The 19,173-nt window shown below is 45.6% G+C and overlaps 1 protein-coding gene across 1 annotated transcript in view; it reads left to right on the top strand.

Moving 5' to 3' along the window:
* CD109 (CD109 molecule) overlaps positions 1–19,173 on the top strand; it is a 395,644-nt gene that overhangs the window by 249,143 nt on the left and 127,328 nt on the right. The window contains exons 24-25 of the mRNA XM_069726553.1: positions 9,030–9,111; positions 10,379–10,607. Coding sequence (XP_069582654.1) covers positions 9,030–9,111; positions 10,379–10,607 — 311 coding nt within the window. The remainder of the gene's footprint in view (positions 1–9,029; positions 9,112–10,378; positions 10,608–19,173) is intronic.

The following is a 19,173-nucleotide window of genomic DNA, read 5'->3' as shown; positions in this document are numbered from 1 at the left end:
AATTATAACCACCACTGTACTCGGTTACAAACTATATCATCCACAATGTCCTTCCTTATGCACTACAGCCTCCACACTGTCCTTCCTCATGCTGTCCCCATTTTCAATATCACCCCACATTGCTTATTCTTTATAAAGCACCACCATGCTGTCCCCTCTCAAAACTCTCCTCCCATGCTCCCATGTAGCCATACTATTGCCTCCCATGCTCCTAACTCTCCATACTGTCTTTCAAAACTGCACCTCTCCTTATTGTCTCCTCACACTACCAACACTCCACTTCAGCCCGCGACATTCCCACCTCTCTATACTGTCCAATCATATTGCCCCTCTCCATACTGCCTTTCCACACTTTCTCTCTCCATACTGTCCTCCTAAAATTAACCACTCAATACTCCACAATGCCTTTCTCCATACAGTTCCCCAAAACTATACCTCTCCACTCCATATTGTCCTCTCACACTGCTCCACTTGATATCATAACTTCACATAATTCTTTTCCATACTGCTCCCATGCTTCCACATCCCCTTATTGTCCCCTATGTAGCCAATATGCCTCCGCTCACATTTTTCCTTCTCTACTCACTATCACATCCCATTTTCTCATACTGTGCTCTCACACTAATACCTCCATCTACAATAAAAGTCTTTGCATACAATCTTTGACTCCATGGATTGCTTACTGTTTCCATAATCTTTTACACTTCTTTGGTGCAGCAGTGATGGCAGCATTGTGATGATGAACTAGAATGCTGCTAGAGGTAATGAAGTTCGTTTTCTCCCCCATAGCATTTGGCTAAGTGAGGGCACTGGGTAGGTAATAATGCTACTAATCTGCAGATTAACCCCATGACTGTAGGTTAATAGCATTTTTTTCTGGTGACTGGTTCCCTTTAAGTCAAACATATGGATTCAAGTTTACATGCAGCCTCCATTGCCATTTATCCAATGTGACCTTAAAAAGGGTTGACGGAGACTTAAAGGGGTATTCCCATCTCCAAGATACTGTCACGGGGACACCACAACAGAGAGGGGACAGAGGATCATGAACTCCTGCACTGCTTAGAAGTACTTCACCATCTTATTAAACAGTGCAGTTTTTTTCTTTGCTGGTTGCTAGCAGTGCAAGGGTTAATCTGTTCAGTTGAAGCTCCTGGAGATTTCCTAACTGGATTATCTCAGCTGTTCAGTGTTTGCCAATCCCTTCTGCAATATATGCTTGCCTATGGCACTTATTGCAGTAGTTTAGGTATCCATGGTTAAGACCACTAGCAACTAAATAGCTTTCACTATATGAGTGGTTAAAAGGAGAACTATACTACATTTCTAATAGGAGGTATGTGCTAATATAGAGTTTACCTATGGTGCGCTGTGTGGTGTTTCCTTGGCGTCCATAGGTAAACACCACACAGCGCACCATAGGTAAACTCTTACTTACCCTATTTACCAGTGGCGTTATACCTGCTAGTTATGTGTACCACCGTGGGGATCTTATTAAACACACCACAGGGTGTTGGAAATTAGGCACGGCTGTGCCATTCCTATGTTTAAAAGTATTACCATTTGGCAATTCCGCCCTTTTTCCCTTGTAGGTATCCTTGTCTAGCATATGACACAGGGTTATATAGGAAGTCACGATTATTGGTTATGCTAAAACATTATGGTGGATGTTTTTCTATGGCTTTTGTGTCCCTCTTTATTGGTTCCAGCACTTTTTCTGTTACTATGAGTTATTTTAATTGTTGAAAATAAAAATAAATTTTAGCTACAAAAGTACCACTGGTTTTGGGATTACATTTATTCTGATCTCCAAAGATGTGATTTAGATGTATTTATTGGTGGTCTTTATTTCCCAAGTGTAGGGATATATTTATTCATGGGCATTTTTTGTGAATTATAGCATATCAAACACAGTCTGAAAGCATGGAGGAGCTTGTTAAGCAATTAGTCCAGGTGCATCAACAGCAGCATCCACAGCAGCAGACCCAACAAGAAACCAACAAACTTCTGATTCAGCAGCATTAAAAGTAGCAGCTTCTGCTTCAGCAGTTTTAGCAGCTACAGCAGGTTCAGCAACAACAGCAGGCTCAGCATCAACAGCACCACCAGATGGCTCACCTGGTAGAAATTGTCTGTTCCAGGTAGATGGAATCACCCGCTAGCCAAAGTGAAGGTTTCTGGTTCAAGCAAACAGTACGGGAAGCCTTACAGATTATGGCATGTTTGTGCATCACCTGAACGCAATGGGTGCAACTCTAAGGAACAAGCCTCCTGTGGTCCAAGATATTGGACCTGTTACACCTAGTGCAAAAATGGCTGCAGCCTGTAACCTGTTCCCCAGGACAGATGGTGGAGAGGGTGGGATTGACTGGTTTCTGGTTTATCCATTCGTTCCTGAATCCAGTGCAAAGCTGGATTGCCAAATAGATCCCCTGCAGATGACCCGGGGGACCTGATAGAGAGATACTCAGTTGTGTAGAGCTCTCTGAACTCTCTGAGTCATCAAGGGAGTCTGAGTTCACCTGTCAGGGATATCCAAAAGAAGGCGCATAAGAGCACCTCAGAGGGGTGCCCAAGGTTCCAGGAGGGGTCAAGACCGGGTTCAAGAGGAATATCTCATAATATTATCTGTTGGAAGGGTTGTACCACAGGGCATGTATCATCTAACTGTCCCCTGACTTCAGAGCTAATCGACTGCGGCATAGGCATGTACTGCTACTACTTCGCCTACTGTTCCTGCAGAGATATTCCCCAACCTAAAAAAGGTCCCCAAGTGTGCCAAGTAATGGGAAATGGGGTTCAAGTGAGTGGTCTCCTGGACTCTGGAAGTTTGGTAACCCTGGTAAGATACTCCCTACATGTGTCAGTCCCTGGGAAGGTGGTGGATATTAGGTGCATCCAAAGAGATGTCTAAAACTTTTCTGTGACCCAGGTCAATATACATACAAACTGTGGTGCCATGTCCCAAAAAGTGGGAGTGATCAAAGACTTATTAGATGATATTGTTATCAGACATGTTTTCTTGTTAATCTGGGATTTATGGGCTAAAGCTGTAGCACCGGGCAGTCCGGTAGGCTACCAGGAGTCGACTATGGTAACAAAGTCATATGATGCAAATGGTGAATGGCTAGAAAACAATATGTTACTTAGATAATAGAACATAGCACCTCATGGGGAAAACAGGATCAACATTATGTATACATGATGCGCACGTCTCAGCCAAGGAGTCATAAAGTTGGCATAAAGTCCAATGTCCAAAAGTGAAAAAGACAGTGCACGTTGGTGAAATAAATCACATTTTATTTTGCCTTCTGTGGCGACTAGTTTTGAGCATTCCGATACTGCAAATATTGGGTAACGGACGATATTCGCTGTATCAGATTTCCGATACTGAGTTCCGATACTTTTGCAATATCAAATACCGGAATCGGAAGTTCCCATAATGCAATGAGCCAGTTGAGGATCCTAAGAAGTGTGGGCACATTCTGTTAGGCATATTAGTCATGTTAACTAAAGGCATGGCTGTGATTGGCTGCTGAAATGATGTCATGATACGCTATAATGGAGTGTGGGCGGTGCGTGGGCAGAGACTGCGTGTCTGTGTATGCAGGCGGGGTCTGTGCGTGACTGTGAGGGGTCAGTGCTGGCCTGCCGCTGGTCTGTATGGGCCTGCCATGGGGTCTGTGTGGGCTGGTGGGGGTCTGTGCGGGCCTGACGGGGGCCTGTACGGGCCTGTCAGGGGTCTGTGCGGGCTGCCGAGGGTCTGTGAGGGCTGCCTGGGGTCTGTGCGGGCCTCTCAGGGGTTGTGTATGTGTGCAGGCATCGTCCGATAGGACTACAAGTCCCATCGGGCTATGCCTGCTACAATGACAGTGATTGACACATTAGCCAATGATGGGACAGTAGTAGTCCCATCATCTGGCTAATGTGTTGAATGTAAAAAAACCCCACAAACATACATACTAAATACAATATACTACATAAATACAACATACATACTACATACATACAACATACATACATACTGCATACATGCAACATACATACAACATACAATATACATACAACATACATACAACATACATACATACAACGTACAACATACTACATACATACTACATACATACAACATACATACATACACACATACTACATACATACTACATATATACTACATACATACATACTACATACATACTAGATACATACATACTACATACATGCTACATACATACATACTACATACATATAACATACATACTACATACATACATACAACATACTTCATACATACTACATACATACTACATACATACAACATAAATACTACATACATACAACATGCTACATACATACTACATACATACTACATGCATACTACATACATACTACATACAATACATTCATACATTACATACAATACATACATATAGACATACAGTACAGAAGATAACATAGAGTACATACTCACCATCACTTGTCACTTTGTTCCCCGAAGCCAGTGTCATCTGTAAAAAATATTAAAATAACAAACATACAATATACTCCCTGATCCGCAGAAATCCACAAGTATCCCACGACGATCTCCCGTGGAGAACAGCAGCATCAGCTGATGCGACCGCTCTCTAGGGGCTCCAGGAATACAATGACGGGAGGGAGGTATCATTCCGCACTGTATTCCTCCACCACTGTAAAAAAATAGTCCCTAGTCTCACTTTTGGCATTGCTGTGTGAGAAAGTTCCCACGCAGCTTTTGCCATAAAGTGAGACCAGTGAACTAGAGTAACCTCTCAGTGATGCACTGCAGGAGACATTGTCTCCTGCCAGTGTGTCATTGAGGGTCCTATAGAGCAGTGACATCACCCGATGTATTTAAATACATCAGACAGGGATTGCATATATCAGTTAGGTCTGCTCTGATATGGGTATACCTTGACGTTTGGTGGAGCAGCTTAGTATACATTTTTTGCAAAAAACGTATCAACCAAATACCCTGTTTTTACATCTTTTTACTAGCACTTGCAGATTACTGTGATTTTTTGAAACTGAGTGTTTTTGGTTCTACTATGCTCTTTTGTGTCTTCAAGTTTCTTGGTGGTGTGTGAACATTTTCCTACAGACTTGTTCACTGTGCAAGTAGCCCATGTGTTCCTGTTTCTATAATTGTTCTCTTGTGTCTACAAGACTAGGGAGTTACCCACCACTCCTACTAGCACTTGCGTATTACTGTGATTTTTTTAAACTGAGTGTTTTTGGTTCTACTATGCTCTTTTGTACTCAACACTAGTGGCAACATTTCGAACCCAAAGATCTTTATCTTTAAAGAGCTTTGGGATCGAAACATCACCACAGAAGGCAGAATAAAATGTGATTTAATTCACCAACATGCACTGTCTTTTTCACTTTTGGACATTGGCTAGAAAACAATGTCCCTGACCTTGAGGAGTCCTAGGACAATTTTGAGACTGCCAAGCTCAGAGACTTAACAGTTAAAGGTACCAAGGAAAATGTAAATGGGGTTCCACAGGAGATGGGAGCCAATAGTCAGTTTCTGCAAGGGGACAGGTATTATGATTTATTATGTCATGGGGACAAAGTGAAGAGACATGCCTCCTCAAGTCCCAGGGGGTATAATTGATCTGCTTGAGTGATACAATGTAAGCCTGGGAATCAGGTACTTGTGTTAATGCCCACAAGAGAGAGCAAATTCCTTACCCAGTGGCAAGGGTGATGGAAAAAGTGGTTGAGGTCAGCCATAAAGTACACTGACTGAGGAAAGGGAAGGCCTTTCCCATATATTATGCTAATCTACTAAAATACTGGAAAGATAGGAACCTTACACCTTGCTGGTTGGCCCAGTCAGAAGCCAACCTTGCGGGTGTCACAGTGGCAGGAACTTTGCCTCCATCCAAAAATCAGCACGGACAAAAAATGGTACCCAAAATTAAGGGCAGATTCTTGTAGTTACTAAGGACTCCCTCGTATCATCGAGCATGAATCTCAATTTGGGTCAATTTAAAGCCCCGTAACTTGTGTGTTGGAAGATGGTGCCTAGCCCTTGGCTTTGGGCATGAAGGCACGGAATGTAGCAATGCTAGCTAGGCTATTGTTAAATCCTAGCTCTGCAGGCATTCACTAGTACACCTAGCCCTGCATATAAACAGGCTAGATGTTCAACTAAGTCAGTTTGCTGGGGAGGCAGAGCAAACTGGAGGTGTCTTGATGTTGAAGAAAGAAACAGCAAAGAATCTTTTTGGGAAGAGTCTGCACAAGCCATGTGTACAAAACTGCAAGTATCAGTGGTTGCTGTGGACGATAGCAGTGCTGTTTGACCAAAGTGAGGCTAACTTAGTGGTGTCTGAAGTAGACAGTGTCTATACTATTTAATTAGTTCCTGGACAAGTCTAGGGATTTATGTTTATGATTTTGTTGTTTGGTGCTGTGCAACTTGAGAAAAGCAATAACAACTGCATTTGTTTGGATTAAAACTACATTGCCTGTGTGAACATTACCTAAGGCCTAAAGGTACCTTCACACTGAGCAACTTTAGAACAATAACAATAGCGATCTGTGATGTTGCAGCGTCCTGGATAGCGATATCGTTGTGTTTGACACGCAGCAGCGATCAGGATCCTGCTGTGACATCGCTGGTCGGAGCTAGAAGTCCAGAACTTTATTTCGTCACTGGATCACCCGCTGACATCGCTGAATCAGCGTGTGTGACGCCGATCCAGCGATGTGTTCACTTGTAACCAGGGTAAACATCGGGTTACTAAGCGCAGGGCCGCGCTTAGTAACCCGATATTTGCCCTGGTTACCATTGTAAATGTAAAAAAAAAAACCACTAAATACTTACATTCCAGTGTCTGTCGCGTCCCCCGGCGTCAGCTTCGCTGCACTGTGTCAGCGCCGGCTGGCCGTAAAGCAAAGAACAGCAGTGACGTCACCGCTCTGCTTTACGGCCGGCGCTTACAGTGCAGGGAACCTGATGCCCGGGGATGCGACAGACACCGGAATGTAAGTATGTAGTGTTTTTTTTTTTTTACATTTACAATGGTAACCAGGGTAAACATCGGGTTACTAAGCGCGGCCCTGCGCTTAGTAACCCGATGTTTACCCTGGTTACCCGGGGACTTCGGCATCGTTGGTCGCTGGAGAGCTGTCTGTGTGACAGCTCTCCAGCGACCACACAACGACTAAACAGCGACGCTGCAGCGATCGGCATTGTTGTCTATATCGCTGCAGCGTCGCTTAATGTGACGGTACCTTTATGCCTTCTTGAGAGAGTGAATCTCTACAGCACATTTTTATTAATACCATTTTGGGGTACATGCAACATTTTATATTTTTTAATTGCTATTTATTGCATTTCTTTGGGAAGAGTGGCAATTAAAAAAAATGTAAATTCCTCCCTTTCTGATTTTTTTTTCTTTTTGGCATTTACCATATGGTTGCACGTTTTTCCACCTACAACAAATGGAGAGGTCTGTAATTTTTTTTGCAGGCACCCTTCAACTGTGAGAGACTGAATCTTAAGCAAAATCCAGAAAATCGCATTATATGACTGTTACATAATTAATTTGAATTTTATAGCATGAAATAAGTGTTTGACAACAAAAAAACAACATAATATTTGGTACAGAAACCTTTATTTGCTATTACAGAGGACATACATTTCCTGTAGTTCTTAACTAAGTTTGCACACACTGCAGCAGGGATTTTGGCCCACTCCTCCATACAGATCTTCCCCAGATCTTTCAAGTTTCGGGGTTGTGGCTGGGGAATATTGAGTTTCAGCTCCCAACAAAGATTTTCTATGCAGCCATTGCCCATCTTTAATGCTCGCAATACATTATCCCATACATCCTCCCTTCAATATGGTGCAGTCGTCATGTCCTCTTTGCAGAAAAGCACCCCTAAGGTATGATGTTTCCTCCATCATTCTTCATGGTTGTGACTGTATTCCTGGCACGGTTGTGACTGTATTCCTGGAGTACTACTCATCCTTCTTCTTCCAAACATGGCAAGTGACGTTGATACCAAAAAGTTCTCTTTTGGTCTCATCTGAACACATGACCTTCTCCCATGCCTTCTCTGGATTATTCAGAGAATGGGAATGGTTACGTGGCAATTTTCCAAAATGGCAACCTTTACTTGCTGAATGGTGTGTTCATCAATAGCAGAGTGGGGTCGCACTGAAATTGGAGTCCGACCACATTTGAATTGACGATGCCAGTTCTTGACTACATCATATGATGGGGAATTATCATCCCCATAAACCTCTTTTTTCTCGTTGAATGTCTTATTTGGTGTGCGGCCTTTCAAGTGTAGGAACTTGAATACTGCTCTGTATTCCACTGGGTCCAATATCAAACCTCACACTTCTTCAGCACCTGTAAAATCAAGAAATTTATCAGTTTTGAGTTACAAATTCGTACATAACCTAAAGAGACTTATATTATTAAACACATGCAGCGTCCTGTAATCAATAGAAGTGGGTCAGGCAAAATCTTTAGTGAACGCCCCTCACAGCTCTTCTAGGATCGCATTGAGATATCTCATCTTTTGCCATTCATTAACATGCTCTGCTTTGAAGAAGGGTGAGATCACAGAAACAGCTGTTTGTAAATTTATGCAAATCTCTGATTTGGCTGGTATGAGATTACTTTTGACCTTCTGAAGGGAAGTTAATTTGCACATTAAGTTGACTAATATGCAAAATAAAATTGGATTGCTATCTGGAAATTTGAATTTTGCAATACATTAACAATTTGGTGGGTATTTTTTTTTACTATTCATCCTGGGGGATGCTTTACGGATGCAGTATATGTTGCCTGCATAATCTTTCATTTGATTGATAGTAGTTACAGAAATATCTAAGAACACTTAAATGTTTCCATGCCTCCATAGACTACACTGAGGAATCCCAGAGGTGTGATACACTATAAATGTCATGTTAGAATACTCGCTAAAATATTCTTTGTTTTATAACTTCTTCTATTAATAACACATATTGTTTTGTTACCTAGGGTACCAAAGAGAACTTATTTATCAAAGAGAAGATGGGTCTTTTAGTGCCTTTGGAAATGATGATCCTTCAGGAAGTACCTGGTACATTAATAATTGTCTAAACCTCCAACAATTTAACATAATGAAAAATCCATTACTTTTCTCATAATATTCTTGTCAGGGTGTGATGAAGCACATACATGTGTACACAAACATTTTAACTATTCAGTAAAATCCCAGGTTTCTTTATAAATCAAGATTTGGGAGACGCTTTAGCTTTCACCTCTTAACCACAAAATTCTTATTCAATTATTTTTTTTTATTGACAATTATTATGAAAAACTTTTATCAGTACCATCTTCCTTATGTGAATATCTGCTGGACTAGTGGTTTACTGACTGTGTACCAAGCCTAACTGTGTCAGACTAGTGGGTTCTCCAAAAACACCAAATGGTCCAATAGTTAATAAATCAAGAAATCTTGCCGTGCACATTGCCAATATGCAGTGCACAGACACGTGTTATCACACCCCGACTACAGGAAGATTGATGCATTCTCCATCTAGGCAATTCAATGACTGCACCACACTCAGTACGCTGGGTCACTGCACATAGAATTGTGTAACAATATGCAGCTGGTAATTTACTACATTACTGCTAAATAAAGAGGGTGAAAAAAGTATTGAACACGCCGCCAATTTTCTAAGTAAATATATTTCTAACTGTGTTATTGATATGAAATTCTCACCAGATGTCAGTAACAACTAGTGATGAGCAAATAGCATTGCTGCTCAGGTCTCCTCTCTGGTGAACTCCGAGTATTTGTTAGTGCTCGGAGAATTAGTTTTCATCACCTCAGCTGCATGATTTACGGCTGCTGGACAGGCTGAATACATGTGGGAATTCTCTAACAAACAGGAATTCCTCACATTTTTTCAGCCTGGCTAGCAGCTGTAAATCATTCAGCTGAGACCACAAAAACGAAATCTCCGAGTACTAACAAATACTCAGAGATCACCCGAGCATGCTCGGGGGGAGCCGATCAACAATGCTATTTGCTCATCACTAATAACAACCCATTTAATCCACACAGGTAAATAATTATAGAGGGACCATCTTCTGTACTAATTCTGCTATTTGATCAGGGCACCTTTTTATTGTGTTCAATCTTGGTATTGTGTTCAGAATATTATTTTTTTTGAGTGACCCTTGTGTAGCTGACTCAGTTCCTGGTTAGAAAAATGTTAAATTCAGTAAAAATATTAGTTAAATAGTAGAAAACTAATGATGTAATGGCAGTAACATTTAGAGCAGTGGAAAAGTATCTATTTGCAGCACCTAACACAAGAATATAATCTCTTATTTCTTAGGTTGTCTGCCTTTGTCCTACGATGTTTCTTAAAAGCTCGATCATTTATATTAGTCGACCCTGTAGTTCTTCATGATACTCTTACATGGCTTTTAATACATCAGAAGAAAAATGGAGAATTTTGGGAACCAGGTAGAATAATAAACACTCAACTTCAAGGTGGTGACTATAGTCCAGTTACACTGACTGCCTATATAATGTCGGCTCTTATTGAATATCCGGGTCTTTTGGTAAGTTCCTAACAATAAAATAAATAAACATTGATGGCTAAATGTTCACATATGGTGTTTCACATTACAGACATTACCATGATATATTTGTGATCCCAAATAGAAAATAGTAAACTGGAAGTGTCTTAAATTTTAATAAAATAACTTTATGATATTTTTATGTCTGTTTCTAAAAGTGGTAGCCCGATGCTTCTTAATAACAATAATAATAATAATCTTTATTCATATAGCGCCAACATATTCCGCAGCGCTTTACAGTTTAACAGTTTCAAACACAACAGTCATAAGTAACAATCGTTAACAATACAATAATTAAAGCGAAATAAAACGACTCTGCTTTACAATCTACAATGAGGTGGGGGAGATACAAAGCACAGGTGTGTATTTACAATGATGTATTTACAATGATTGTCCAGCCATCTTCAGGGGGTGGGGGATAGATGGGAATCGTGAATGGGCTACACACACACACACAAGCATAAAATGAGTTTGATTAGTGAACGTGGTAGGTCCCTCTGAACAAATGTGTTTTGAGCAAGCGCCTAAAACTATGCAAATTGTGGATGGTCCTAATATCTTGGGGTAGAGCATTCCAGAGGATTGGTGCAGCACGGGAGAAGTCTTGGAGTCGGGAGTGGGAGGTACGGATTAGTGCAGAGGTTAGTCGAAAGTCATTTGCAGAGCGCAGTGGTCGGTTAGGCCGATAGGCAGAAATGAGGGAGGAGATGTAAGGGGGTGCCGCACTGTGGAGAGCTTTGTGGATGAGAACAAGTACTTTGAATTGCAACCTGTAATGAATGGGCAGCCAGTGTAATGACTGGCGAAAAGCGGACGCGTCCGAGTAACGATTTGCCAGAGGGACGACCGTGGCTGCTGCATTAAGGATGGACTGGAGAGGGGAAAGTCATGTGAGGGGGAGGCCAATTAATAGAGCATTGCAGTAGTCCAGACGGGAGTGGATCAGAGCGACAGTGAGGGTTTTTGTTGTTTCCATGGTGAGAAAAGGGCGGATTCTAGAGATGTCTTTTAGGTGTAAGCGACACGAGCAGGCAAGAGATTGTATATGGGAAGAGAAGGAGAGATCGGAGTCAAACATAACACCCAGACAGCGCACCTGCTGCCGGGGTGTTATTATGATGCCACCCACGGAGAGGGAAATGTCAGATTTAGGGAGGTTAGTAGATGGCGGGAGCAGAAGAAGTTAAGTTTTGGAGAGGTTGAGTTTCAGCTAGAGAGCGGACATGATGTTGGAGACTGCAGACAGTCAGTGGCGTTCTGTAGTACAGCGGGGGTAAGGTCAGGGTATGACGTGTATAGTTGTGTGTCATCAGCATAAAGATGGTACAGAAAGCCAAATCTGCTGAAGGTCTGTCCAATTGAGGCTGTGTAGAGGGAGAAGAGAAGGGGGCCAAGGAATGAGCCCTGAGGTACCCTGATAGTGAGAGGAAGAGGAGAGGAAGTGGAGTCAGAGAACAGAACACTGAAGGAGCGGTCAGAAAGATAGGAAGAGAACCAGGAGAGAGCAGTGTCCTTAATGCCTAGTGACTGGAGCCTAGAGAGTAGGAGAGGGTGGTCAACAGTGTCAAAAGCAGCAGAAAGGTCGAGAAGAATGAGCAGAGTGGTCACCGTTACGTTTTGCTGTCAGAAGGTCATTGGTCACTTTGAGTGCAGTTTCTGTCGAATGTAGGGGGCGGAAACCGGACTGTGAAGGGTCTAGGAGGGAGTGAGTGTTGAGGTAACGGGTAAGGTGGGAGTATATCAGGCGCTCCAAGAGTTTACAGATGAAGGGACGATTGGAGACCGGTCTGTAGTTATTTGGGCAGGATGGGTCGAGCGCGGGTTTCTTTAGTAATGGAGTAATGATAGAGTGTTTGAAGGAGGAGGGGAAAGTGCCAGAGGAGAGGGAGAGATTAATGATTGTAGTTAGGTGAGTTGTGACGACTGGAGAGAGAGACTGGAGGAGGTGTGAGGGAATGGGTTCGGTGGTGCATGTAGTCGGACGAGAAGAGGAGAGGAGCCTGGAGACTTCTTCTTCTGTGATGGGATTGAATGTGGAAAGTGAGCCAGGGGAGATGCAGGGAGGGATGGGAGTCACTGAACTTGGTGATTGGGAGCAGATTTCCTGATGGATATTGTCTATTTTCTCTATAAAGTGGGAGGCCAGGTCATAAGCACAAATGTCTGTGATAGGAGTGTTAGGACTGGCGGAACGCACCAAGAAAGATGTTATAGATGCGTTCGCAGTCCGGGGTCCACCGTGCAGGAGAAACCCTGCTGCTAGTAAATAGCAGACTATATGGCGGTACACTAAAGTATATACACGTGGGTTCAACCTCACCCAGCGTGAAGGGAGCAATCCTGCTGCGTCACAGGATCGCGGCACCGCACCTAAAGCGCGAGCGAGCAGTCAGCGTACTTAACCCCAACTGGGATTGAAGTCCGATTAGACCCTCGCTGGCACTACACCACAACTGGGTGTGTAAGGAAACTAAGAATAAATATATAAATGCACAGGAGTGCGAGCAATGCCACACTGACGGACGCCACCAACCACACTGGCTTGGGTATGGAAAGCGCAAGGCAAGCGCACGGCGCCGTACAGGCGGACACAGCAAGAGGACGCTGCAATGTGTGTTTCGTGCTGTTGGACAAGTCGCACGCTAGATAGCAAACATACACCTTCCGCGAACAGACATTCAATAGGGAGGGTTATTTAAAGAGTGACTTTCACTCACAACACACACACATATTTACAAGACAATACTAGCGCATGGCCGTGCGGTCATGCGCAGTTTATATAGTTGCAGCACAGGAAGTGGCCACAGGACTTTTGCCCTTCCAAGACCTGTCAAGAGGACCAATGGAATGTGCCGCAGAGCCTGAGCACATGACCCTCGATCTCCAACGGGAGATCTTACCCTGGGCATGCTCAGTATGCGCAGACAAGGACTTAGTCCCAGAGAAGTCCGCTCGCTGCTGACCAGTACTGGCTTTAATGGCAGAGACTGGAGAAACAGCAGTAACTCTCAGAACAGAGTGAGAATGAGCAAGACGCTGGGACCGACGTCTTTGCTGAGCAGACTCCACTGCGGCTGGATAAGAATGGGAGACCGCAGCGAAGGTGGCTCGAGATTCCCCCTGTGCAGAAGCGGGAACTCGACCCCTAACATTACCCCCCCTCCTAGGGCCCCCCCCTCCTTGGGCCTCGCTACGTTCGAAGGCAGCAATGAGCTGCGGAGCCCGGATGTGCTCAGCAGGCTCCCAGGATCTATCCTCAGGACTGTAACCCCTCCAGTCCACCAAATAAAATTTTTTGCCACGAACCACCTTGAACCCCAAGATAGCGTTCACCTCGTAATCGTCCGTAGACGAACCCGACGTCCCAGTAGAAGACTCAGAAAACCGGGACATGTAGACGGGCTTAAGGAGGGACACATGAAAGGTGTCGGTGATACCAAGGCGTGGAGGAAGGGCCAGACGGTAAACCACAGGATTAACCTGTTCGAGGACCTTAAAAGGACCTAAGTAGCGAGGTGCAAACTTGGTAGACTCAACTCGCAGCCTGATGTTACTGGCGGAGAGCCACACCAAATCGCCAGGAGCAAAGGTTGGAGCGGGGCGCCGATGTGCGTCGGCGGAGGACCTCATTCTCTCCTTGGAAGCCCGAATGGCATCCTGAGTGCGATCCCAAATGTCCCGTGCCTCCACAGCCCAGTCTGCCACCCTGGAATCGGCGGAAGACACGGGCATGGGCACAGGTACCCGCGGATGCTGACCATAGTTAAGGAGGAATGGGGTCTGTCCAGTGGAGTCAGCTACAGCATTGTTAAGAGCAAACTCCGCCCACGGTAGCAAAGATGCCCAGTCATCTTGCTTAGCAGAGACAAAATGTCGCAGATATGTGACCAAGGTCTGGTTGGCTCTCTCCACCAACCCATTCGTCTCGGGATGATATGCCGAAGAGAGATTTAACTCAATAGTGAGAAGATGACAAAGCTCTCTCCAGAACCGAGACGCAAACTGGGGACCCCGATCACTGACAATTTTGTCTGGCATACCGTGAAGATGGAAGATGTGTTTAATAAACAACGCTGCCAAGGCCCGTGCAGAAGGTAGCCGAGGAAGCGGCACCAAATGCACCATTTTAGAAAAATGGTCGGTGATTACCCAAATAATGGTACAGCCACGAGACTTGAGCAGACCCACCACAAAGTCCATCCCGACCATCTCCCAGGGCCCGTCTGCCACCGGCAGAGGGTATAACAACCCAGCTGGCCGTTGACGGAGAGACTTATTCTTGGCACAAGAGACACATGCCCGAACGTAGTATCCGACGTCACGAACCATATGTGGCCACCAGTACATTCTCGCCAGCAACTCTGATGTCCTCTTTGCCCCAAAGTGTCCACCCACTCTGGACGAATGAGCCCAGGAGAGAACCTCCGGTCGCAAATTGATGGGAATAAAAGTCTTGCCCGGAGGCACAGACTCAAGCGAAACCGGAGCTACGGTTCTCAGACTCTCCGAAGGGACAATGAGCCGAGGCTCGTCCTCCTCCTCCTCAGTTGACACAAGGGAGCGAGAGAGAGCGTCAGCACGAATGTTCTTCTCTCCGGCGAGATAATGTAGCGTAAAGTGGAACCGGGAGAAAAACAAGGACCATCTGGCCTGACGAAAATTCAGCCGCTGGGCTGTCTGCAAATAGACCAAATTCTTGTGGTCCGTGAAGACTTGGAATTGGAACCGAGCACCCTCCAAGAGATGTCTCCACTCCGAAAAGGCCAACTTCATTGCCAGCAACTACCTATCCCCGATGGAGTAATTTCTCTCCGCTGGTGTGAAGGTCTTTGAGAAGAAGAAGCATGGGTGCTTCCGACCTTGAGCATCCTTTTGATAGAGGACTGCTCCAGCACCAACGGATGAGGCATCCACCTCCATAAGGAATGGCTTATCTACATCGGGACGATGTAAGATGGGAGCGCTAGCAAAATGGGACTTTATAGAAGCGAAGGCCTTGGAGACCCCTTCGGACCACAATTTGGGATTCGCTCCCTTCTTGGTGAGGGATACCAAGGGAGCTACCAAAGTTGAGAAGTGGGGGATGAACTGGCGATAGTAATTTATGAACCCCATAAAGCGCTGCACCGCTTTAAGAGAATGGGGTTCCTGCCAGTCCATCACTGCCTGTAGTTTGGCAGGATCCATAGCCAATCCCTGGGCCGAGATGATAAAGCCCAGGAAAGGTAAGGACTCCTGCTCAAACACACACTTCTCCAACTTTGCATATAAGGAATTCGCCCGTAGGAGTTCGAAGACTCTGCCAACATCTCTCCGGTGGGAGTCAATATCTGGAGAGAAGATGAGAATATCATCCAGATAGACTACAACCGAGGTGGAAAGCATATCCCGGAAGATATCGTTGACAAAGTCCTGAAAAACGGCTGGGGCATTACAGAGCCCGAAGGGCATCACCAGGTACTCATAGTGCCCATCCCTGGTATTGAAAGCCGTTTTCCATTCGTCCCCCTCACGGATACGAATCAGATTATAGGCACCCCGCAGATCTAATTTGGTGAATATCTTAGCTCCCCTTAGCCTGTCAAAGAGCTCCGATATCAGGGGCAACGGGTATTTATTTTTAATGGTGATAGCATTGAGACCCCTGTAATCGATGCAAGGACGTAACTCCCCGTTCTTCTTCTGTACGAAGAAGAATCCCGCCCCTGCCGGAGACACCGACTTCCTTATAAACCCTCTTGCCAAATTCTCCTGAATGTATTGAGACATAGCCTCCGTCTCTGGGAGAGAGGGGGGATATACTCTTCCCCGAGGAGGTTCAGCTCCAGGCAAGAGGTCTATAGGACAGTCGTAGGGGCGATGAGGCGGTAGGGTCTCAGCAGCCTTCTTAGAGAATACGTCTGCATAGCACCAATAGCACCTAGGAAGAGATGAAAGGTCTGCGGGTACCTCAGTAGTAGAATCCTGTAGACACTCACTCACACACCTGCTCATACAAGACTTACTCCAACCCAATATTCTCCCTGAGGACCACTCAATATGTGGAGAGTGGAAACGGAGCCAGGGTATTCCCAGCAAAATCTCATCCATTCCCTCGGGAAGAACAAGAAGGGAAATAATCTCCTGGTGGGAAGGGGACATGGACAGCGTGAACGGAACTGTCTGGTGTGTGATCTGCAGTGGAAGTGTCGCCCCATTCACAACTCTAACTGTAACTGGTTTGGCGAGCATGACTAGTGGTATAGCATGGCGTAGAGCAAAAGCAGAGGACATGAAGTTTCCCTCTGCTCCTGAATCCACACAAAGCTCGACTGTTAGAGTGGAGGAGCCTAACAGGATTGTCCCTTTAAAGGACAGTTTGGAGGAAAATGCTGCTGTGTCTAGTGAACCTCCCCCAATGGTTACTAGACGCGATCGTCTTCCCGACCGCCGCGGACATTTATTGGCGTAATGTCCAAGTTGATGACAGTTTTTACAAACCACGGGTACGCGAGCGGCCTGAGACTTAGGTCCCGCTCGAGAAACCTCCATGGCCTCATGGGAATCTGACACCAATACAGGAGATTCAAGAGGTCTGGCGAAGGTAGGAGCCAGCCGAAACCTCTGCCTACACTGGGTCCGCTCCAACCTCCGCTCGTGAAAACGGAGGTCGATGCGGGTAGATACTGAAATAAGTTCCTCCAGTGTGGCGGGTATCTCCCTGGTGGCCAAGGCGTCCTTCACATGGTCTGCCAGTCCCCTCCAGAACACCGGAATAAGAACTTTGTCTGGCCACTCTAACTCAGAAGCTAGAGTCCGGAACTGGATGGCAAACTGGCTGACCACGGACGTGCCCTGAATAATAGTCAACAACTGTAGCGCGGTATCGTGGGTAACACGAGGTCCTAAAAAGACCTGCTTCAGAGTGTCCAAGAAGAGAGGAGCACTCTGTACCACACGATCATCTCGCTCCCAAAGTGGCGTTGCCCACTCCAACGCCCTGCCCGACAAGAGAGATAGAATAAATCCCACTCTCGCCCGTTCCGTAGGGAAACGTGAAGCCAGGAGCTCAAGATGTATGGAGCACTGGCTCACGAATCCACAACATTGTTTACTGTCGCCAGCAAACTTGTCAGGAAGCGGGAGACGGGATAAAGTCGGAGCAGGGGTGGCAGCGGACAAACTGGCTGCGGCTACACTAGCAGCCTGAACAGCTACAGCAGTGATATCCACAGCTGAGGTTGTACGCTCAAGAGCTGCCAACCTTCCCTCCAGCTGCTGGATGTACCTCTGTAAACGCTGGTCGTCCGCCATTTACTAGCCAGACCCTGGCGCTAGTATTCTGTTAGGACTGGCGGAACGCACCAAGAAAGATGTTATAGATGCGTTCGCAGTCCGGGGTCCACCGTGCAGGAGAAACCCTGCTGCTAGTAAATAGCAGACTATATGGCGGTACACTAAAGTATATACACGTGGGTTCAACCTCACCCAGCGTGAAGGGAGCAATCCTGCTGCGTCACAGGATCGCGGCACCGCACCTAAAGCGCGAGCGAGCAGTCAGCGTACTTAACCCCAACTGGGATTGAAGTCCGATTAGACCCTCGCTGGCACTACACCACAACTGGGTGTGTAAGGAAACTAAGAATAAATATATAAATGCACAGGAGTGCGAGCAATGCCGCACTGACGGACGCCACCAACCACACTGGCTTGGGTATGGAAAGTGCAAGGCAAGCGCACGGCGCCGTACAGGCGGACACAGCAAGAGGACGCTGCAATGTGTGTTTCGTGCTGTTGGACAAGTCGGGCGCTAGATAGCAAACATACACCTTCCGTGAACAGACATTCAATAGGGAGGGTTATTTAAAGAGCGACTTTCACTCACAACACACACACATATTTACAAGACAATACTAGCGCATGGCCGTGCGGTCATGCGCAGTTTATATAGTTGCAGCACAGGAAGTGGCCACAGGACTTTTGCCCTTCCAAGACCTGTCAAGAGGACCAATGGAATGTGCCGCAGAGCCTGAGCACATGACCCTCGATCTCCAATGGGAGATCTTACCCTGGGCATGCTCAGTATGCGCAGACAAGGACTTAGTCCCAGAGAAGTCCGCTCGCTGCTGACCAGTACTGGCTTTAATGGCAGAGACTGGAGAAACAGCAGTAACTCTCAGAACAGAGTGAGAATGAGCAAGATGCTGGGACCGACGTCTTTGCTGAGCAGACTCCACTGCGGCTGGATAAGAATGGGAGACCGCAGCGAAGGTGGCTCGAGATTCCCCCTGTGCAGAAGCGGGAACTCGACCCCTAACAAGGAGCTTGTGCTTTTGGCCTGAGGAGGGAGTGTAAGGTGTCAAAATATTTCTTGGGGTTGTTGGCTAGTTAGGAGATCAGGGTGGTGAAGTAGGTCTGTTTGGCGAGGTGAAGGGCAGAGTTATAGGTCCTTAACATTACTTTGAAGGTTCAACCCCTTCCTGTAGTAGACAATTTTTATTGTTGTGCTTTTATCCCTCCCATCCTTCTTTAAGAGCCATACTTTTTTAATTTGTTCATTGACTTAGCT

The sequence above is a fragment of the Ranitomeya imitator genome, chromosome 5 (assembly GCF_032444005.1).
Source record: "Ranitomeya imitator isolate aRanImi1 chromosome 5, aRanImi1.pri, whole genome shotgun sequence".
NCBI lineage: Eukaryota > Metazoa > Chordata > Amphibia > Anura > Dendrobatidae > Ranitomeya > Ranitomeya imitator.
This window is presented reverse-complemented; position numbering and strand designations above follow the sequence as displayed.